Source organism: Callospermophilus lateralis, chromosome 12 (assembly GCF_048772815.1).
Source record: "Callospermophilus lateralis isolate mCalLat2 chromosome 12, mCalLat2.hap1, whole genome shotgun sequence".
Classification (NCBI taxonomy): Eukaryota; Metazoa; Chordata; class Mammalia; order Rodentia; family Sciuridae; genus Callospermophilus; species Callospermophilus lateralis.
Genome location: NC_135316.1, coordinates 59,582,318 through 59,607,045, shown reverse-complemented (window position 1 = coordinate 59,607,045; position 24,728 = coordinate 59,582,318). Strand labels below are relative to the sequence as shown.

The 24,728-nt window shown below is 34.3% G+C and overlaps 1 protein-coding gene across 4 annotated transcripts in view; it reads right to left on the bottom strand.

The window, feature by feature from the left end:
* Positions 1–24,728, bottom strand: part of Diaph3 (diaphanous related formin 3) — a 464,142-nt gene that overhangs the window by 83,787 nt on the left and 355,627 nt on the right. For all 4 annotated transcript variants that reach the window (XM_076871975.2, XM_076871976.2, XM_076871977.2 and 1 more), the window contains 2 exons: positions 21,833–21,928; positions 21,287–21,346 (listed from right to left, as the gene is read on the bottom strand). In XM_076871975.2, coding sequence (XP_076728090.2) covers positions 21,287–21,346; positions 21,833–21,928 — 156 coding nt within the window. The remainder of the gene's footprint in view (positions 1–21,286; positions 21,347–21,832; positions 21,929–24,728) is intronic.

Sequence of the window (24,728 nt, the reverse complement as noted above, 5' to 3'; positions counted from 1 at the left end):
TATATAATTATCAGGGATGTGGGTGAATAGAGGGTTGAGAATAAGCAGAATTCTTCATTGAACCCATTAGTTCTGATTTTCATATAAAATGCCTGGAATTATATATTTAGACAATCTGAATAGAAATTATATTCCTTAATAACTTATGTAGACATTTATTCTCCTTTTGTCTAACATTATTTTCAAAAGTACACAATTAATTAGTGGCAAGTAACCACTAATAAAAGTTACAATATTATACTGTCTGGCAGAGGTGATTCTGTTTCATAGCTTTTTAAAAATGCTATCTGGACAGTACAGATAATACTGTGTTACTACCTTATAAGTTAATGCCAATCAATTGGGTTAAAGAAAAAAAGTAAAAATAATTTTAGGTCTAAAAACTAGAAAAAAACTAGTAGAAAAATAAATGGCTTAGACTAATTTTAGAAAAATCTACAAATAAACAACACATATTGAAAGACTTTGAAGTTTCTACTCTTTCATGAATCAATAGGTATTTATGTAACTCTACGAAATTAAGAGTTGTTATAAATTATTGAACTCCAGGCACAATGTAGCATGACCTTTTCTATGATTCCAAATGCTATGGAATATAAGCTTGAAAAGTGTAGTTTTTACTATGCTAGTTCTTTGGGACTCAAAAAACTGCACTGTATGAGAGAAATTACTTAATTTTGAACAGTTGAGCAATAATGGCATTGCGATTTTTGAGACAGTAAGAGAAATTATAAGTGAGAAGACAGGAAAGTAAAGATCCTCTCATAACATTGCCTTATACCAGTATTTTCCAAGTCATACCTACAATTTCATTTTTGGATCATAATTAAAATTTTTTATTTATAATGAAATAAGCACATTTAAACAGTATGTGCAAAGAAACTCCAGAACAGCTGTGTCATTCATCTAATTTGCCATAAACACATTCCTTGTGCTTATGGATAGTTTAGGATAATAGAAGATAAATTATGAATGTATCCACAAATACATGAACATTCAAAGAAAATAACGTATGTGAGAGTACTCTGAAATTGTGAGTTACCATAAAAATGTGTGCTTCACCAAAAAAGTGTTTAGTTTTATGGGCTCAAAGAGATTACCCTTGGCATTTACTTATTTTAAGTAAATCAAAGGAGATAAAGTATATATACTACATACCCTTCTAATCTTCCCCTTATCTATTTCCAAAATCCTCATTATCTTTTAGATAATTTCAATACATGCTAAACTCAAGAGATCTCCCTTAGCTGATTTTTCCTATTTACTCTCTTATAAAACAGGAGACAACACCACTTCTGTCCCCACTTCATCTTTCTGTCCTCTATTTCTGATATTTTTGAGTGCATTTTCCATTCCAGAAACCTCCTGATTCTATTCAAAGATAGGCAATTTATTGAAGTGAGTTAGACCATGGAATCGGCTGTCACATATCTGAGTTCAATTCCTGACTCTGCCATTTATCAGGTTTATGATTTTGGGCAAGTTACTTAACCTTCCTAAAAGCTTCAGTTTGAGACAATGTAAATAATGCATCCAACAGTGTCTCACATGAATTAAATGGTCAAATATAATTCTGCTTGGAATCTTATCTTTCTAAAATAGATTCCCACTCCTCTTACTGCTCATGTCTGGAACAATCTATTCCCCCTGTTTCTATCATTTAGCAGTTATCAACTTGTAGACAGAAATTCTGAGTTTGAATTCTGGCTCTGTCACTTAATAGCTATAATTATCTGTGAAAGCACATTTTTCCCAATAATAAATGTAGTGTACTAAGAACAAAAATTCCAAACTCTTTGCTTACAGAAAATAAACTCTAACTTGTAAAAACTAAAGGGTCCAGATCAGCCTCATTATAGCTTCTGAAGACAACAGATCTGAGACCAATCTTCCTTGTGTCACTTATTATCATCAGTCATGTTAAACTAAACCTAAAAATACTTTCCACTGTTGATCCTCCATGAATTGACTATCAATCCATACCTTTTATTAGAACTGTTACTGTATATTAGGTTCTGTTCAGAACTTCCCATGCATTACCTGATTTTAATCTTTATAATGCAGTAAGGCTGGAATGATTATGAGCCAATTTTATGGTCAACAACACTGAGGCACAAGAAGCGTAAGATTTGTTCAAGGTTAAACAGCTAGTAAAGTAGCTGCCTGTATTCTTAACCTGTATTCTTTACAGCTATGGTTGAGATCATTATATCCAGCTGTTTAATTTTTGTGTTTAAATGCTGATGTGTTCTGTGTTGTTCATGTAGCTCATGTTATATATCCTCATTAGTACTGAAACTACATAGAGTCAGATTCAGCACTCATTTCCAATTATTGAGAAGTCATGGGATCCTTTTCAATACCACATAACTTCTAAGTACTAAATAAATGTTCACTGATAATGAAGAAAATGTGCATGGCCAGGGCAAAGTCAAGGTAGCGTCACCCACATGGTGGAAATAATTTGCAATAAAATTATAAAATATTAAAACTTAATGAGTACAGTCTCAATTAGGAAATTGAAAATCCGCTCATTAAATCTGCAGATGATACTTAGATGGCAGGGGTTAAAGCCTTTAGAAGAAAGAAATCAAATTTAAAATGACCTTGATAGATTAAAGAAATAGCTCATCAAAAACAGGATGAAGTTCAATTAAGAGAAAAACAAAATGGTACACATAAGAACCAAAAGCATACCACTTTTTTTTTTTTTCCCCAAAGCACGGCTATGTACATTAGTGGGGGGCAGGGAGAGAAAGAAGTCTCAAATGAAACAAGCCAATTACCTATTAGAAATACAGGCTATTTTTGTCTTTATCAATCAATGGCTTCCTATTCTGGCAGCACACTGAAATCACAGTGCGTTTTTGAGTTTTCAAAAAATACCAGTCCCATGCTACATCCTAGACTAATTGAATCAGAATATCTGGAGATAAGTCTCCAGGAGGGTGTTATTTAAAAACTCTCTAGGTATTTTTTAATATGGCCAAGACTCAAAACCATGGGAATATAAATTGTATCCTCTATATCCATGTTAAGAATCTTATAATAGGACTATTTATATAAAATCAGACACTGAGATATATAGTTCCCAAACTAATAAAAAAAATCTAATATCAATGATGATTCTAAATACTCAAAACAAACAAGACAGTCTAGATCTGGAGATCTCAAAGTTTGGTTTCTAGACAAGTAGCATCTGGGAGCTTTAAAGATATGCAAATTCTCATGCCCCCCCAAACCTACTGAATCAGTAACTCAGAAAGCCTGTGTTTTGACACCCCTCCCAGTACATCCTGGTGCATGCTGAAGTTTAAAAACCAAGGTTCTAAGCTAAGGCAACAACTTTCTTGGTATTCTTATATTATTTGTTTCCTCTTATAATTAAATGATTATTAATATGCTTGATTTTGTAATCCATATAAAATATTTCTAGAAATAAAAAGGATATATAAAATATATCTCTTTTTTAAAAATAATCTATATATACTTTTTATTAAATAGATTAATGAGCAAATTTCAGTGAAAAATAAACTAAAATTACTGTTAATATAATCTAGAAGAAAATATCAAGGAGGCTGGGGTTGTGGCTCAGAGGTAGAGAGCTCGCCTACCATGCGGGAGGCACCAGGTTCGATCCAGCACCACATAAAAATAAGGTAAAGATATTGTGTCCATCTATAACTAAAAAATAAATGTTAAAAAAAGGAAAATATCAATTACTCGGATTGTCTCAGTTTTCTATCTTTCAACTGGCTCTGCTGGCATCAAGCAGACAAAGTTTAGTTAGTCCAAGAATCTCTACAGATAGAATTAAGCTGCTGACTAATTGCCTAAAACCTGTGAAAGGAGAGTCATCTGAGGCTTTAGCTATTGCCTAAACCAGCCACAAGAAACTGGAATTGAGGTCTATTTTTCATTTCCATCACCCTATCCCCATTCCATGACTGCAGTATATCACAAGTTGATTTTATTATTAATGGTCAAAATGTAAAAACCTACTCTGTGGCTGGCAATATTGAAAAATTACCACATATCATAGTAATAATTTCTCCTTGTGGAAAAATAAGGTAGGGATATGCTTATATTAAAGTTTGATTTTCCCTTAATAGATGACATAGTTTTATAATAAATGCTGAGGTTTCTCTACCCTACTTCTGATGCCTTTCCCCCTTCCCCATTTTGTTGGTTATAAATAAAAGATGGAAAAATAAATGTAATTTCACCACTAATAAACATGAAAAACAATGAGATACCATTTTGTCTAATAGGTAAAAATTCTGAAACACATCTAATGTTGTGGATTTGAAGAATGGACATGGCATGGGCTACTGGCAGAAGTATAATTGTTCAGTGTGGCAGCATATATACAAAGCCTTAAAATTGTGCTATCTGTTAACTTACCCAAAGAAACAGTGCTACTTAAAACGGTGAAGATTTTAAAAACACACAGAAATCAAATCTTAGGAAAGCTGCCCAAATAATGTGTGGCCCATCCTGAATTTTGGAACACTGCAGCCTTTGGAAAACTCATAAAAGAGCAATTCAGGCTATATGGGAAATATAACAACATGCACAGCAAGGTTATAGGTAAACTTTCATTTTTTCTTTATAGTTTTCTGTATTTTAAAAATATTAATAGTGTGCTTATACAATCAGAAACCTCAAATATATTGGTTCTAAACAAACTTGATATACACTTCTTTTAATGGGATTATTTGATCCCAAATGGCAACTCAGTTGGTTTAAACATAGCAATCAAAATAGCCTTGATACTGAAAATGCCATACTTTAGATCTTGATTGTGTTAATCAAATGGAATATTGAGTTTAAAACAACAACAAGAAGGAATTATAAGTGTAAAGGAACAAATATTTAGTCTAACACTATATTCCACAGACAATATACTAAATGATGGACTTATGGGTGCATACTTAGTAAGCTAAATATCTCTGTCCCCTTCCAGAGAATCAACATTTAAAAAATAATGGTAACTTCTACTACTCATATGAATAATTTCTCAGTTTAAAAAACTTTCATATGCTTACAGTTTTTTGTGAGGCAAATGACAGCAATCATTTATGGGGAAAATATATATATATATATATATATATATATATATATATATATATATATATATATTTTTTTTTTTTTTTTTCAACTTAATTCTAAATTGGACTCAGTAAAATAATGTGTTCAGGGTAAATAGAAAAGATTTTTCTCCCCTTTGGTATTTAGACCATGTGTTTAAAAGAAGTTAACCAAAAAAAGTCATTTGATTTGCCATCAAATTAAATTTTGATGTTTGAAAATTATGCTACCCTAAGAGTTCTCCCTGATTCATGGTAGTGAGCTAACAATGGAAGACAAAATTTTAAAACAACAGTGCACCACACTCAAGCACTGTTTCCTGGTCAACAGCAAATATTGAGGTATAATGGTATATGAATTAAACTAGAGTTGGAAAGTTCAACTTCAAAACATATGGTCATTTTTTTCCTTTCATTTATGCATTCATCTATCTATCCATCCATCCATCCATCCATCCAATAAAATGATTTTCTGAAGTCTTACCAGGGCCCAGTCAACTTTTCTAGAATGTTCTTGGAGGGTCAATATATAGGATGGTTATCATATGATTGCTATAATAGGACAAGGAGAAAATAAATAATAGTAGCACCAAGGGAGCAGAATAGGTAAGCAGGTGACAGAGTATTACATATTTGCTTCTCAAATTGTAATAATGATAGACTGACCTTTTCGAGGTCTCTCAGTGAAAGAACTGAGTGATGTGAAGTATACTATTCCTATAAAGTGACACAGAACCTTTAACTGGTAGTTTGATATATTAGGATGGAATTCCAAATTGTGGGACTAGGGATTCAGCCTAGTGGTAGAGTGCTTGCCTAGCATCCTTGAGACCCTGGGTTCAATCCTCAGCATTAGAGAAAATCATTGAAAAAATAATATTAAAAAAAGGATTCCAAATTGTGTCAAAGTCTATTCTGAATATGAAAAGCACTGTTAAGCTAATTGAAAAATGTGCAAAAGACTTAACAGGTGCTTCACATAACAGCATATCCTCAAAAGCCAGTAAGCATATGAAAAGGTGCACAAGTTACTCATAAGGGAAATGCAAAATTTCCCTTATGAGTAACTTGAGATAATCTTCCTGGTATTGTTGGAACTCTCATACATTGCTGAAGGAAGTACACACTGATACAACTATTTTGGAAAACTGTAGTATGGTGAATATGTACATACCCAATGAGACAGTAATTACACTTCTAGGTTTATGCCTGACACAATCAAAAGACATGTTTAAGGAGAATGTTCTTAGTAAGAGTGCTTGTAACTTGCAAAATCTAGAAACAAATATCTACTAAGAAAAGAAAAATAAATTGTGATATATTCATATGGTAGAATACTAAAGAACAGTAAGAATAAATGAATCAGAACTTCACACAACATGGTCAAAAAGTGTTGTCATTCTATTTATAGACAGGACCAGGTAAGACTAGTTTATGTAGCCAGAACCTGGATATGCTGGAGTGTGAAGTAACAGTGGGGTGGAGATGAAAGGGGCCACTATAGTTCTAATACTCTGTTTCTGATTTGGGTGCTGGTCCCATTGGTGAGTTCATTTCACAAACACTGGTCAAGCCATATACTTAGGAACTGGGTACTTTTCTATGTTATTCTTCAAGTAGGCAACAGTTTGTACATTTACAGTCTTTTATCTTGGTATTAAAAACAGGGTTGAGTATTTCTTAAAAGATGAAAATAATGGGGTTAAAGGAGAACTCAATGCGAAAGAGACAATTGATAGGATTGAAGACCTGAGTAGAAGAGGAGCACGGGACTAGCCATCCATGTCTATAGCACAGAAATAAAGAGAGTTTAAAACATATAAGCATGGGCCCATGGACAATGAAACCACCACAGAGAGAGCAGTATCAATAGAATATGGAAACTGACCAAAAATAATAATTTAAAAAATTAGGCTCAAAACTTTGATAATTCAAACAAATGCACAGAAGACTTTAGTTAATTTCTAGGAACTTAAAGTTTCTACAACTGTGGACCTTGAGTGGCTGACTTTCATTACTTCATTTCATTACTCACCTTGAACAGATCTTGTCTTTTTCTATCTGAGCAAGGAAAGGGAATGGGGATCAGTTGATGAAGAGATGAAGACAGTGTAGGTTAACAGAATGGAGAGCAAGAGGCCGTGTCCAGTTTCTAGTAAGTGAATAGCAAATAATGAGTAACAAGTGATGAAAATTTGAGACTCATTAGGAGGATGCTGCTGCCACAGGCTGCAAGCACAGCACCAGGTCCCCAGCAGATCTCCTCTGCACCATATGCCTGTACTCACTTCTCTCTGCCCTTCAGTTATTTCTGTCAGCACAGTCAACAAAGAGCATCATCACCATTGTTATTTGAGAAGTAGCCCAATGATGAATCACAATGAATTTTAAAAGATCTCTTTCTTGATCTTTCTCCTCCTTTGGGACATGGGGAATGCACTAAGACAAAGGTACGAAATGGGCTTTTTACCCAGTAATAAAAGGCACTTTGGATTAAATCAAACTATGTTCATGATTTATCAAACACAAATTTAAGAACCCTCAGAGTGGTTACATTAACAAGATGTGGATGATAAAAGGAATGATAATAAAAAATTCTTAGTAATTTCTTGTGTGTATAGCATTCAATCCATATAACTCCAGTTAAATAGATTCTGAATTACTGGCTTGTCAAAATGAGATAAAAGATGTTATTAACATTTTAAATGCCATATCTAAACAGTATTTACTAGCTCATCAGTAAGTGTAGGTATGTTGGTAAATGAGGATTCTGTTTTTATTTTGAACATCATAGTAGTATTTCTGATGCATAAATGCTTTAACGGAAAAACTATACTCATGTAATATCCTTAATTATCATATTTCAAACAAAAAAATTTACCAGAATCTTTTAACCTTCAGGTTGCAATAATGTGGGTGAGAATAGACAAAGTCGATATGTAAGGTAAATGTTGATGTGTATTGTATTTCAGGTTCCTTTATTACATTTTTCCTGTAGAAATTGGGATATGACAGCTCCTCTGACTAATTAACCCAAAGAGGTTTGACTAATAGAAGGAGATTGCAAGCATGATTACTTAAACGATCATGTACATAGCACTTAATGATCATTATCATTTATTCTAATATTATTGCTAATAAGTGGTAAAACTGCTTAAGCTTAAAATGTTGTCATATCACACAAATGTACATCATAGCTAACAACAATTTATTTACTTGGAAATCAATGGGACATTGCAGCTTTCTTAATGCATGTCAATGCTTGCCTCAATTTATACTCATTAAAAATGGAGAAATATTTAGTATTTATCTCCTTACCTATACTACATAATAAGCAGTCACACCACCAGCTAATACCAGCTACATCTCTGGCTTTCGTGAAATCAGTGTAATATATTAAGAGTCACATTTTTACAAAAGAGTCAATGATTATAATGAACATCAATGTTTCAAAATGCCAATTTCATCTAATTCTCTTGCTTACTAAGAATTCAGTAGATAGAGATTAGTTATCAAGTTCTTATGTACCACTGGAAGGCTACTTTTGCTCTAAGAGGCAAAAAAAGAATGCTACTTGATTTTTCTCTATTGCTCATTTCCATCATTTTCTCTCACATTAAGAATGACAAGGGAAAAAATAATTCAGAAAATGTGCTGGAAAATTACTGACCAATGTTATCTACAGAACACAGAAAAAAAGACTGAAAGTATGTCCATTTTATATGCAAAGGCATATTTATTATCCTGAGATAGAGGCACTGCCATTATTGACTCTTATCATCCCCTATCACTCCTTAGGCATGCACATTAAAGAGCAATTTAGTTTTTGGATCACATAGAAATAAGCTGGGATTCACAATAAAGAGAAGTCACCTTCAGGTTCATATACAGTATTGGGAAAGAAAAAATGAAAAAAAAAAGAAAGAAAGAAAAGCACAATCAGAAGGTTTTAAGAGAAAATGAGAGGTAACTAATGAAAAAGGCAATTTTGGCTTCTAACTGTATCTTAGTAGGGATAAACTTACAAGCTCACATCAAGGCTGGGCAGAAACTTCAGTTCCTCACAACCTGGGTCTCTCCAAAGAGATGCTTATAATATGGGCTCCCCAAGAGCCAAGGGAAAGGGAAAAGCATGATGTCTGCAGTATCTTAGGTACCTTTATCTCTTTAGTGACATACCATCATTTCTGCTCCATTTAATTACTTATAGACTAACCCTAGTACAATGTTTTCCTGTTGTTTATTTTTTGGTGTGGCAGGAGCAGGGAATCACATGAATGGTGTGCACACCTGGAAGCAGGAATCACTAGGAACTTTCTTCTTTTTTTTTTTTTTTTGGTGGGGGGTAGGTACTGGATATTGAACTCAGGGACACTCAATCATTGAGCAACATCCCCAGCCCTATTTTCTATTTTATTTAGAGACCAGGTCTCACTGAGTTACTTAGTACCTTCACTGTTGCTGAGGCTAGCTTTGAACCTGCAATCCTCCTGTCTCAGCCTCCAGAGCTGCTGGGATTATAGGCATGAGACACCAGGTCCAGCACTGGGAACCTTCTTCAGTAACTACCACAGTATTTTTATTATTATGGCTATGTAAAATAATTATGTCAAGTAGTGTACTATGATCACATATCACTTTTCTTTTTCCTCAAACTTAATAATTTCCTCTTGTTATTCTCTTAGTACCAGTCATTAAAACTTTCCAAACTTATCCAAAAGCATTTTTATACAATTGTACATGGGGTCACTCAGATGATGTGTTTTATATTCCACCCTCCATCTTACAGGTTTTACCTCTCCTAAACTCATGCTGAAATTGAATTGCGACTATAACAGTATTAAAAGTAGGACCCTTAAGAGGTGATAAAGATATGAGTACTCTGCCCTCCAATGGTTAAACCACTCAAGTGCATTTGTTATAGTGTATGTAATGGGTTCCTTATCCAAGAACAAGCTCAGCTCCCTTTTGTCTCTTCCTCACCCTGTTTTTTCCCTTCTGCCATAGGAAGACAGTTAAGAAGAGCTTCTTCAGGTCCTTTCCATCAAATGCCTTGATCTGTGGGCTTCCTCCACCTCTAATATGGTCACTGCACAAATTTGTGTTCATTATAAATTACCCCATTTGCAGTATTCTGATAACAGCAGCACAAAACAGACTAAGATACTCTCCAGCACCTTTAATACTTTTATCAAGTATTATACTAATTTTTCTTTTACCATATTTTTATAGCCAAGAAATCCTTGTTTTCTAGTTCTTTTGTATTAATTATCTTTATACACATACACACAAATACACTTTTAGATAGATAGCATCCTATTCTTTTCATTGTTGTAATTCTTTTGGATATCCTTGCAATTATTATATGTTGCTTGAAATTTCTTTGTTCTTCCCATTTTTTTTCTATTTAGTGAGAGTTCTTTGGCTTGTTTATCCTTTGTTTCATGATAAATGTTTTCCTGTCAGCTAATGAATCCTTAGCCCATATTGATATGTAAGTAGTAAAATCTTGGTATGATGAGGTTTGTTAATTACTGGGTCTCTCTCCTTGGGATTCTCTTGCTATGAGCCTTCCTATGGCTCATATATCTAAAGGCCCTTTCTCCAGACTGATCATTATCTTCAGAGAAGTTAGTCTGCTATTTGCTTTAAGTATAAGGGCTGACTTCTATAAACTAAGAACTAAATGGTAGTAGGGGGTCAGAATAGGATTTTAGCATTCTTTTCTATTTTTTATTATGATATTCCTCCATATTCATATAACCCCATTTTCAGTAGAATATCTCAGTCTTGCCATATATTCTCTTTAACTACAGTTTCTAGCACAATTGTCTCCTGAATTAAACCTCTGAAGGGTGGAGGAAAGGGAGTGACTATAGGCAGTACAGAATAAGGATACAAGTCAGGATTTTGGAGCCAGACCTCATTCTTTTTTCTTTTTTTGGCACAAGGGATTGAACTAAGGGATGCTTTACCACTGAGCCACATCCCCAGCCTGTTTTTATATTTTATTTGGAGACAGGATCTCACTGAGTTGCATAGGGCCTTGCTAAGGTGCTGAGGCTGGCTTTGAACTCGAGATTCTTCTGCCGTAGCCGCCACTGGGATTACAGCCATGTACAACTGCACCCGGCTAGACCTCACTCTTGTCACTGGCTCCATGCACCTGTAATTCCTGATCCCTTACTCTAAAGATGATTGTATTTGCAGAAGTTAAGACAGGGCCATAGTCGATGAAAGTGAACTTTAATCCAACAACTGGCATCTTTATAAGATGTGGATACCAAGGGTAATGCCATGTATTGATGGAGGGAACACAATGCAGCAAATTCAGCTGCCAAGCAACACTATGAGCCATTCAGCAATAATAAGAAACCAGAAGAGAAGATAGACAGATTCTCCCTTTGACTTTGGATTTCTAGCCTCCACAATATCAAGAAAGTAAATTTCTGCTGTTTGAAGTCATCCCCCATTTATTGCTAGCTGTGGTAATTTGTCTTGGTAGCCCTAGGAAATGAAAATATCTGGATCCAGCTTTCTCCTTGCTGCATCAACATCATCTCCCATTCTTGCTGTCTTTATATATTGTTATTTGGGGTTAAAGATATCTTAATTTCATAGAAATTTGGAATTGTTTTTGAGTTTCTTTATATATTCTCAAGGGGAAAAGAAGGTAAACTATTCTTTCATTGGGAATAATTTGCCTCCAGAATTTAGAAACAATTTCTGTCTTATCTGTTGGAATTTCATGTGGTATCCAGTCCCATTTGAAATTGTTTCCTTTGTGTGACCTTTTTTTTGGCCTGTTTTAAGGATGTTCTTCGTATCCTTAGTTTTGGGACATTTTAATATGATTTCTTTACATATAGGTGGTTCCCAAGATGCCCTGTATCCTGATTCAGCCATATGCACTTCCATACCACAGGCACTTGGGAGGGAAGGATAAATACTTGCCTTGATATTTCTCAGGGCTTCCTTGGACTCTAGCTCATAGTGCTGAATGAGTATGTTTTGAAATATGGAAACGAGTAACAAAATGTTGCCATCTTTTTATCTGAATTGGAGTCCAGAATTTCCAGCTGACCTATGAAGTTATCTGGAGGTTCCTGCTAGCAATTTCCACCAACATGTTCAAAAAGAAACTCATTATCTTCTGCAACTTTGTTCTTTCATCAAAATCAATGTGATTTAAACATGTTTTCTCTTCTTCCAGCCATAGGCCTCAAAGACCTCCTTAGCTGCTCTAGTCTCTTCCTATCTTCACCTCCTATTGATTCTACTTTAGAAATATCTTTCCTTAACTCCCTCATGCCATTTCCCTTGACACTACAAAAATATGATGTGTCTGCATAGGCTCAAAGCAACCTGGCCAAATGATCAAGGATAGAAACTTATAAAATTGTGAACCAAAATAAATCTTTCTATAAGTTGATTATCTCAGGTGTTTTGCTGCAGTTACAGAAAGCTGATTAATACAGTCACCCTGTTACTAAGTCAAGAATTAAAACCTCCACCAGGTGCAATGGTGCAGGATTGCGGTCCCAGTGGTCGGGACGTTGAGGCAGGAGCGTCACAAGCTCAAAGCCAGGCTCAGCAATTTAGCAAGTCGCTAAGCAATTTAGCTGAGATTCTTTCTCAAAATAAAAAACAAGGGATGTAACTCAGTGGTTAAGCCCCCCTGGGTTCAATCTGTAGTATAAAAAAAAAAAAAAAAGAAAAGAAAAAAAGAATTAAAACCCACATCTGTTTGTTTCTAAACCCCAATCATGACTCTTCACTAATTTTCAAGGTCAGGCTGTCCCTTCAAGGCTTCAAAAAAAACAGCGTTAGAACGTCTCTGGCTAGTTTGATGCTTTCATAAACAGTCACTAAATAAGAACAACTACTGCTTTTAAAAGTATCTACAATGCATCAGACATTTTGCAAAATATTTATTTTTGATACTGAAAGCAATCTTGAAGAGTGATTTCATATCTGTGGCTATTTTAATGAAAGCAAATAAAATATGAAAGTAAAGCCTTAGAAATAATTTCTTTAACATCAAGTGTTATTTTCTTAGGACGACATCTCAGATAATGTTGTTAGCACAAGCCTGGAATAAAACCAGCTGTATTTGGGTCCCCATTATCCAAGCTATAATGCCATCCACAGATGTGACATAACCGCAAAACAATGCCAAAACCCACAATGGCATACAGTGTTCCAAAAAAGTAATAATTATTTTCATACAACTACTACAATTTTTAAATACAAAATATCCTGGGGGGAAAAATGTTTTGACTGCTGGGTTGGTGCTCTGAAGCCCTCTCATTCTGTCCACTACTCAACTGTGCATTATGTTCACATGTGGAGATTAAATTTTAGAACCTTTAGGCTACTAATGACCATGTGCCCTTTGTCACAGGGCCTGGGAAGTACCTTGGCAACTTCTCCTTCCCTTATACAGAGTTCTCTCTCTACCCAAGTAATTGTCTTTTACTCTGGCTAGGCCACTGGAGAAAAATTATTTTGTGTCTGATTGGTTTCCTCTCATACTCTACAGGAACAGTGCCATCCTCCACTGCCCTACTCTTCCTCCCCACCCAAAGACAAATCACTTTTAAGAAGAGACCTTATATCATAATTTTCTGAGAAAATAGATGTTATCACATGAGACTCCCCCTTTCCCCCCAAACTCTCCTTTAATTAACAGATACTACCAATTGGAGTCCAGCACCCTAACTTTGTACTGTTCTCTGCTCTCTACTCTCATCCCCCAGGACCTTTATTCCAGGTAATGCTTCCCTAAATCCTACCCTTCACCTTCAGGGTGACTTTCCATCCCACTGAATGAAGGCCAAAGAAACAAAACAAATTGTTCTAGTTCTTTTTTCCTTCTTTTTTTTCCTTCACCATCCAGACTTTTAGGAAAAAAATTGCCCTCTTCCTCCCGCTCCCACCAACGCTGCCTGGCTGCTCCTCCTAGGGTGAGCAGTGAGACCTGCATCCTTCAGCCCAATTTGTGCCCAGGCACTGACTCAGTCTTTCTTTGACCTGTCCTTTCTTAGCATGTAGCTTTGGTGACTGGTTTTTCTTTTGGCATCTGTATCACTGGTGGGTCATCTTTCTTTTGCCTTTTCCTTTTGAGCTGTAGACCCATATAAGCCTTGCCTGCCCTACAACCTGGGAAATCCAGGAGGATTAGTGAGTGTCCTAGGTACAGAAGTTCTCTGTGCATGCTCAGTGAGATTCCACAGTGCCTCTATGTCAATGAGTCTTAACTATATCCTAAACAATTTAATTGGTGCTAAAATTATAGCTCTGCCAAGTACTTTTAATGTTTTGCTCATTTTTCATTATGCCAATAAACATTTAATCCCCCAACCCAAGTTAATTCTCAAATGGCAAATGCTTATAGCAAAAATGGCTTCCTAAAAGTAGCACATGCAAAATTACCATGTTAGTAATTAAACAAAGTTGACAATTCTTCATCTCTTCTGGGGAGAAATTTGATCCTATCAATAGATCCTTATACCATGAAGAAAAAATTACGTCTAACATTTAAAACCAAACTACAGAGTTGACAGAGCTTCTAAAATCTATCCATTCACTCCTTATAGAACCAGATTCTAAATCTCTGTCTTAAGAAAAGGAACAGATTCAGGAATGAGCAAACAAATTTAAATGATCATAATAATTATAGTGCCTTATAGAACATAAATAGAACAAGGGCCATGTTAATCATAACCACTATTTCAGGAAAGTCAAGGACATTAATTCCCTTATACAATAGTTCTTTATCTTCTTTTCACTAAATTTATTCCAGCCTTCAGCATACATCTGTGAATGCTCATTAAATGAAAGACATTTGCTATTTCTTGCATAAATGTCCTTTTACAACAACTTCAAGTCTTCACTACTTGAGAATTTTCTAACCTGTTCATGCTTAAGAGTCTGTCTGATAATGACTGTGACAAAAGGTTGTCCTGCCCTGACTGTAAAATTAGAAAAGAAAAGTCTTTCCCATCTGCCCACAGGGCATCCTTACCTAGGCAGGGTCCTTCTGAGTCCATTCTTCCTCTTGCTTGACTACATAGTAAATACAAGAGACTGACGTTTGAATAAAATCTGAAATCACCCAAATTGTTTTACATTCCCAGCCTAGAAAAATCTCCTTAAAAATATTTAAGTCTTTTGACAGTTACAGGTAGCATTTGATTCTGCTTGAAAGCCCAAGCCATAAGGGTGTCAAAAACAATTAGTATTTTAATAGCTCCCTTTCATAGGTTATTAGGCAGGCAGAAGTACATGAGCAAGAGAAAAAAAAATGTTCAAGAAAATAAGCCAGTGACAATTGGAAAATCATATCATTTTGCTTATGCTCTATTCTAAAATAGGATATAGTTTAAAAAAATGGAAATGGTACTTGTCAACATATACTACTTTGATAAAGTTCTCTAGATAAGGACTGTTGTGGTGTTGTCCTCACTGTTTTCAAAGAAGCCTTAAGGCAGTTAGTACTCAGTAGACACCAAGGAAAACCTTAGAAACTTCATAATTCTGCCTCAAGCCAAATTCTTGCTGCTTGGGGAAAAGGAAGATAGACAAATTAGGGGACTCAAGACTGAGCAGACCATGGATGGGGGTGGCTGCATATGAAGTTTTGAAACATCAACCAAAGCCCATGTGCCTCCCTTAGTTATTGTGCAGAGGAATATGCTAATTCCAAGATATCTAACTAGCTTCACATTTAATTCTGCCTTCAAATCTTGAGAGTGGCAGAGCAGCTGTGCCTAGAGGCAATACAATCTTATTTCTATAAAAATCTCTCAAAGCTCCATATATAAGTGGAAGAGTAAAAATAGATAATCAAATCCAAATTAAGGCTATTAAGAATTGATTTAGTGTAAAGATAATATAGCAAGATTTTGTTTAGGTTATGGATGTTCACTAAAAATGTGTAATACTTGTTTGCCTAAAATTTTGATTATGTTTTTATCTTATTTTGTCACAGTTAAATAGTTTTATCATTAGGGTTTTTAATTGCATATAGTTTATTGAATTCTTTCTGATTACTCTATATCCATTTAACTAGGAAAAAAATCCCACTGAACTACTTAATGAAAAGTAGAGAACCATCTAATGAGGGTGCAATCAAATTGCAGGCATATGCACGATGAGGTGTGGCTCAACAATTTATATTCCTGTAACCTTTGTCACAAAAGATTTATAATGCACAGCAGAAGAGAAGTCCCTGAGGAGAAGAGCAATTACATACCCGGGAAACCAGGAGCCACTCACTGATATACCAGAAGTTATAAAGAAAATAAATAAGAAAATGAGGACAATAAGTCTTGAAACTCTTCCTTCAACCTCATAAACAGGCTCTACTATGGTGCTATCTCCCTACTTACTCATTGTTTCAGCCTCTTCCTCTGTTTATTCTAACACTAGTGATAGATTCATTCTGATCTATCACTAATATTGAGCCCTTGACCAAGTTCCTTCCTAATGTCCAGTCCTCAATTCATCCTGTTCTTGTTTAAAGACTTCCTTTAGATAACTCATTAGCATACAATATTAGTGATCCTCTGGGAGGGCCTCTTGACCCAAAGCTATAAGCCTGGCTTCTTCCTTCAACCTTAATATTCCTTCTGACTTTCCCTATCCCTTGCAGCCAATCCACACTGTCCTTGAAGTAGCTAAGTCCTGCTTATGTTTTTCAATTCAGTTCCATCCTAACTACTCACACCTCTCATTTTCTTAATCAAAATTTTCAATAGTCCAAAATTTGTGGCCTGGCACCAGACTTTCAATATACTACTACTTCTCCACCTAGTCCTATATTGCCAACTAGGCACTTTATTTACCAACCCCTAAATACCATAGTATGATCATCATAAAATGCATTAATATTTTAATTATCTTTATGCAAAAGAGGGAGATCTTTAGGTTTGGAACAAGCTGTTGAATGAAGCAGTAAAAGCCTATAGTCATGAGCAGATAAATTTGCTTTAATATTGTTATAATTTTCTTGACTAAACAAGGGAAAAAAATTTAATAAGCATCCCTCCTACTACTAAGGAGAAATCCACTCAAACTTGAACCCTGCCCTCCATATCCTTTTTGAAGCACTGGTCAGTGTTGGTTGGTGTCATCATGGACAATAGGTAACATTAAAGGGAGGAGATGAGGGGTGGTTAATGGTGTTCACAGTTGCAGCTTTATCACTTGGCATATTAAATCCCACTTATTGGGATGACATTGAGACATCATTTTGCTCCTTCATATAATAATTGCTCCATTCAAGCCTAAACATAAACCATTCATTCAACACATGCTAGGCACCCCTCCAGCTAAGTACTGACATTTAAGACAGAAAACAATACAGACCTTTTCCTTATTGCCTTCTCTCCACCACAAAGTATTCACGAGTAGGGGGGACCAACATTGAATAAGAAACATTCTGAGGGACTGAGTGCTGTATCCTGGGAAGACCATGTTATTAGAGATCAAGGTTCAGATGAGGTTCAGAAAGGCTCCCTGGGAAAGGGCACACATGCTGGGGCTACTTCTTTTGTCTTTCATCCTTGCCCTTGCATTTGTGGCCTCATTTCAACTCATCCTTTAAAACTCAGCTTAGATTTCAGATCTCACTAGAAATCAAATCTGGATTGTCCTCACAAAGACAGAATTGGCCTTTCAGACTTTCTAATCTAGCCCAAACTGTGTGTATCCTCTATCTTAAAATTTACCACATCCATGGGAATTAGTATTGGTCTGTCTCCCAACTAGTCAGTGTTTCTGGCAGGGTATCTCTGTATCTTAAGTGCCTAACAAGTGCTTATTAAATTTTATTGAATATTTTATGGAATAAATGAAGATTTAACAAGGAGAAATGGCAAATACTTAATTGCTGCCTAAGACTTACTAGCCAAAATAAAAGATAATGCAAGTATAAATTTTAACCAAAGTAGAGAATATTTTTGGTAGAGATTTATAACACATGATGAAGGCTAGGTTAGCCAGAGTGTAACATTTCTCTGCTTCTGAAACACATTGGAGTTTATGGTCAGTATATCAAAATATATACTGGGGGGCTGGAGCTGGGGTCATTGGTAGAGTGCTTGCCTAACACATGTGAGGCACTGGGTTCGATCCTCAGCACCACAAAAAAATAAATAAAGGTATTATGTTCATGTATAACTAAAAATATGTTTAAAAAATACATACTGGGACATTTTAGCCCCAAAGTTCTGGAGGATGTTTTACCAGGATTCTTAAAAGTCTGAAATAAGATACTCTGAATATATAAAAATAAATCTAAGAAGTTTGGGACTAAAGTTATGGTTTTAAAAGGCACAGACTATACACAGATAATAAGAGATACATATTTAATAAGAGATTAAAACTGCCACTAATAAGCTTAAATTTGGGCTTTGGAGATTATATATTTATTTATTTAAGTCTTCTACAGTCTTCATAACAGAGCATAAGTTTATTAAAGTTAACAAGAGGATTTAATAATGAGTTTAATAAAAGAAATAAAAAGTGGTCATAATGAATTCTGGAAGAATATTTTTGTAATTCAAGTCTCAGACCAAGAAAATAGTGCTATCTAGTGGTTAAATCTGGAAATAAGAGGTAAGGCATACCAGAGGCTGGAGAACCTCCAAGAGGCTGCATCTCAATAGTTCTACTTCATATCACAAGAGAAACAAACATACATGTGTCACTAGCTGATGGATGGAAAAGGGATTAGATATGGATTTAAGCCATTGACTTCAAAGTCAATTCTCATGCTGCAAAGAGAATAAGAGCTTGGACTCTGAAGACAGACCGGCCCAGGTTCATAACTTTGCTGCATGACTTTAAAGCAAGCCATCAAATCTTTTTAATCTTTAATTACTTTCAACTGTAAAACAAAGGTAAAAATATTGACTATCTGACAGGATTATTGAGAAGGTTAAATGCAATGATATGTATAAAACATTTGGCACAGTGCTTGGCATATAGTAAGTCAAGTAATTCAGTAAACAGCAGTTTATTATTATTTCTATTAATAAAATTATTTTACTTAGGACATAAATTAGTTTGAAGAATTTAAAATAATTGCAGAGAATCTTTTTAACTCTTCTACAAAGAGGTTACAAGATAATATCAACAAACACATACTTGTAGGCAATATAAATACCAGATATTTTTAAATTTAAAATATCATAGATTCAATGTTACATTGTAATCATGCAGTTCAGTAGTGGGGTTGTATTATTAATGAAAACAGGTAATTTTTAGAAATAAATTACAAAATGAACTCTGAAATATCCTATTCTAAAAATATTCATGAACCCTTTTGTGATGAAGAAATTTTCCTTAACCAAATCCTGCATTTTTCAACATATAAGTCTAATAAATTTATATATGTCATTTTCAAAGATAAATTTGAGATTTCTTTCTACTTGACTAGAAACAAAATACCAATAGAAATTTTTCTACAAATGTTTTAATCTACTACATTTATACTAGAAAAGAGAATTTGATCTTTGTGAAAAATATCCTTTGGCTTGCAATATAATCTACCAGCTTACTTTAGCCTTAGAATTTGAGACAGTATATCTGCTTTTATATAATGGACAGAAATAACACAATTTATTAGTAATTACAGCCAAGCTATTATATCTAATTTTCATTAAAGTCACAAAAGGTTCTCCAAGGGTGATATATAAGGTAAATTTCCCTCTGCATTAATATCTAAAATATTTATTTTAAATAAAGCATAGGAAGCCATTATAACCATCTCATAATCCCCATTTGTATGTAGTTCTTTAATGATTTGTTACAAAGGGGGCTGAATTGTTTCTTTTATTAGTAGTAAAAAAAAAATGAAATACCTATATGCAATAAAAAAAGAAATACACAGGAATTAGAGACCTGTATTATGGTCATGGTGTGGCACTAGTTCTGTGCTCAGGATTTTCAGCCTCTCTGGGTTTCCATTTACTCATTTATTAAACAATCTTTAAGGTCTGGGATAGGGTTATCCTCTACAATTTTTACCATAATTTAGTATGTCATAATGACTCAAAATCATAAGTCCAAAGTTAGAAATTACTTAATTATCCATAATGAACTTACTTAAGTTATTTCTACTCTCTTAGAATAGGAAAGGGCAGAACAAACACAAAGACATACTAAAAGAAGTTAAAAACACCTATTTAAAATACTGTGGCATATTTTTACCTTTCTTCTCATTACATCTACTATAAGTACTTTGCCTTGGGCAGTAAAAATCCATATACTTATTAAGAGGTCATTGCATCCCCATCTGTTTTTACTTATCTCATTAAGTATTTTAAGCTATCCTAGAAAACATGGCATGAGTTTCCCTTTCAGCCATACGTAAATACTTTTAGAAATTAACTCATCTGCACCCAAAAACCCTTGGATGAAATCTGTCAAGTATATTTCTACTTATAAATATGGTGACCTTTGACAACTACATCACTTGAAGAAATGGGGATGAATGAGTCTTTAACTTCAGGAAGCAAGCACCAATCCACAACCAGAACAAGGAGGGAAACAAAACCAAAGTGAAAACAGTCAAGCAACACAAAACAGTCTTCTGAACAGAGGAACAGGGTACCAAGTAGTTGGGCATATGATATTGGTATGGGATTTCTGAGGGGAATCAATTTTAGATAAATAGCAGAGATGAGATTAATTCACCTTTGTATCAATTTTAGTACATCTTTCCACAATAATATAATGCAGGGTTCATGTGTATCTATAATTTTGCCAAAATGTAAGTCAAAGTATTGTCTGACTACATAGCAAATATGGTAGAGCAAAACAGGTGTCATTTTCAACACTTCAAATTGTATCTTGACGTTTGGTACTTCCACAATTTAAAATAGCATTATGAGAACACATTGTTTTTGAAAGTGTGCACTGGACAACAGTGATCAGAAATATTATAAAGGCAACTTCAAATAATAAAATATTAATTTGAGACCTGAAAAGAAGAACCTAAGAAACAACCTTAAGGCAAAATATAAAAATAGAAAACATGAGTCACAATCTCATCAAATATGAACATCTACATTTTTACTGTTAGTTATATTGAAACTTGAAAACATCTGAGCAGCCTACTAAAATCACAGACCAACAGGATAAAAGTAGATAAGAAAAAAGTGCAATTTATGAATATGGTTTATTACCATGGTTACAAACTTTTAGAACAGGCCTCTGAGACAATGGACTGAGACTTTGCCGAATATCTGTTAAAAAATATATAAAAGAAACTTAATGTAGAGATCTGTTCATCTCAAGAAGCATAAAAGTATTTAGTATTTAGACATACTTTCTTCCAAGGTTAAGTATTTCTGGAAGCAAAGCAATGCTTCAGTACCCTGAAACACTTGAAGCAGTAATGTTATGACTTTTACTTCCCATTTAATTATGCTACTGTAAACTCCACTGGGACAAAGTACATATGGTTCTTTGGATGAGACTTGTCACACTAATCAGGATTTTCTAGGTTCAGTGCATTGATTTGTTAATGTGCCACTGACATTAGCCAACTGGAATGCACATCTCTCTGACATTTGTCTTTGGAAGAGATTAAGCAAACTTATGAAACTTCTGAATAATTGTTGCCCATAGCACTGCATTCTTGACACAATTTTAAAAGAATTAGAAAGAAAAAGTCTTCTTCTCTGTGATAGTTGCCTAGAAAGTAACATGAAAACAAGCATAGTGCTCACCTTTCGGCTTTGGTGTTCTTTTTCTTCTGTCTCGGAAGGCAGCCCCAGACTGCAGGGCCTCCAGCAGACTATCCATCACTCCTGTCTCATCACCCTCTGTGAAAAGAGATGCAGGGAATTCCATCAGCCCTCAGGGTTACCATAGCAATGTCAAAGCATACAGAGAAATTGGGGATGGTGATGGTAGGGAGAAAAAAGACCAGATGCCAGGACAAAACCAGCAATTTCAAAATAAAAAAGGTCTCTCTCTCATAAATCAACTATCTTTTAATGAAATATACCTCATTAGTGCTTCTGTTTCTGTCTACTAAAAAGGACCAAGTTCTACTGATTCACTTCAGAGCACTGCTTTTATAGTCCAATGACTTTAAATGGAATGTGGCTCTAGTTATATCTATGTCTTAAGTTATCATAAATCACACTTCCCTTGTAGAAACATATTATTTTTTTTTTTTAATAAGGCAACAGCCTCTATTCTAAAAATTGATCAGGTCTGGGACAGTGTTTTGGTTATTGTAACAGATTCTGCACATCTAAACTTACTGTTCAAAATTACATTTCCATGCTAACTTTCATAAATATGAAAAATCAATCCCAATGATTTATTTTTTTTCCATATCAGAGAATAATTGTCCCTTGACTAGATGTGACACCGAACAATCACTAAAACTTTTACAGAATGTATAAAAAGTTTATCTTCTATAATTAAAAAGTTTCTCAAAAATTTAAAGAACTGCATTCCCTTATGATTAGGTTAAGTTGACATTATATAATTAATCAAGGGTGTATGTACAGAACCAATTCTGTCTACAAATAACATTAAAAATATTCACAGGTACTTATAACTATCAATACTAAAAATCATTCCAAGGAAGCAGGAGAAAAGGACTCCAAAAAGTTACTGGCCCAACCCAAAATAAAGGAAATATTAAAGACCTTTTTTGTTCCTGCAAAAGAAGCTATTTGCAGGCATTCTCTATGAAACTGTAAGGCTGGTATAACATGACATCTGATAGAAAAAAAGATTTTTCTCCACACTTTTTATTACTTCATTTTTGTTTCCATTTTGAAACAATCTCTTTAATAGAGAATAGCAAGTGAAAACAGTAGAGTACAAATAACACACTCATTCACAGTTTATAAACAAATATATAAATATAAATATGTATCAGTCGGTTTTCCATCTGGTCCTATTTCATATTTTTAGAAGAGTACTAAACCTTGTAGGTGTTATCAAAACAGGTGGGCGAGAAATAGAGTATTGGGAGGTTGTTAATTTATACATAAATTTAATTCTAAAGTGATTTGATGGCTATTTTTAATTAAAATACATTAAATATTTCAGACAGTTTAATAAGTAATTACCTGGCTATCTTTGAAAATTTACACTCAAACTTAATTATGCTTTTTTCCCCCAAAAAGAACTATAGAGAATGCCAAGTATTTGAGGTCATAAATACATTTCACTAGTAAAAACATCTAAAAAAAATTTTTTTAAGAGAGAGAGATAATTTTTTAATATTTATTTTTTAGTTTTTGGTGGCCATAACATCTTTATTTTATTTTTATGTGGTGCTGAGGATCGAACACAGCACCCCGCACATGCCAGGTGAGCGCGCTACTGCTTGAGCCACATCCTCAGCCCAAATCTAAAAATTTTTAAATTAAATGTTTTAATCTCATGTTTGCTTACAAATCCAAGCATGAGACTTTAAAAAAAATCTTCAAATTGAAATCAAATGGAAGCAAATGAACAAGTTATCAAATTTATAGCAAGAGCTATAAAGGAGAAAAAAAATAAACCCAAGTAATTTTTAAATGTCCTTAATATCATATACTTTAAAGAAAAAAGAAAAAAGCTACAAAGAGAATATGAACTGTCACCTTAGTAAGTTTGTTGTTGGTAGTGGTAATGCTGTATAGTGATTCTGAAATTTTTATGTGTTCATTATAATATTGAGCAGATGGGTAAAGTCGTTAATACTAGTGTCAACAGTGATCCTCATTGTGGAAAAGGAGATGTAAATCTGAAATAGGAGGAGGGAGGAAGAATCCTGACATACTGGATTGAATTTACAGGAATCAATTTAGGCACAGGGTTTTAAAAAATATTTTTCCTAGCTTTTGAGACCAAAAGTGTTCAGAAAAAATGGCACTACTGCCTAAATGAGCACACTAGTCCTGAGAGCTTGGTTTCTAAATATCATTACTCACTAAAATGAATCAGAACACTTAGCAAAAATGAGTCAGGAACATACTGATGTGCTAGAAAATAGAATCAAATAATATAGAAATGGATGTTATAAGGACAGAGCTGCCAAATTTATACAATTTGAGCATCAAGTAAGCAATGATGACAATAAATTATTACACACTGGGAAAAAATTAAGTATCCACATTGATGCTAAAATCATCATCATCATCATCTTTGCAGGGGAAAGGAAAGATAATTTTACATAAAGGTGTCAACTATTAGGTGGCAAATGTCAAACATATGAGGGAAATAAGTCGTTTCCAATGCACATAGCAACAAATGATTTAGGCAGGAATCATACTTGGTTGCAAAACCATTGTGTGTAAGGCTGTAGGCAAACAGGACATGTTATCATTTTACCCAAATTTGACAGTATCAAGAATAGGATACATTGACACCAATTGCCTTGTGAAATGACATAACCTGTTCAGCACTTTGCACAGAAATGTCTAATTTAAATTTAATTGTACGAAAATAATCATACAAACCTAAAGTGAGGATATTCTGTGACATAACTGATCTGGGGTATAAAAACAACCTAATAAAAGACCAAGAGAGAAAGGAGGAAAGAAAAAGAAAACAAAAAATGCTTGAAAACAGTTCCACATTAAAGAAGACTGAAGAGATAAGGACAACTAAATA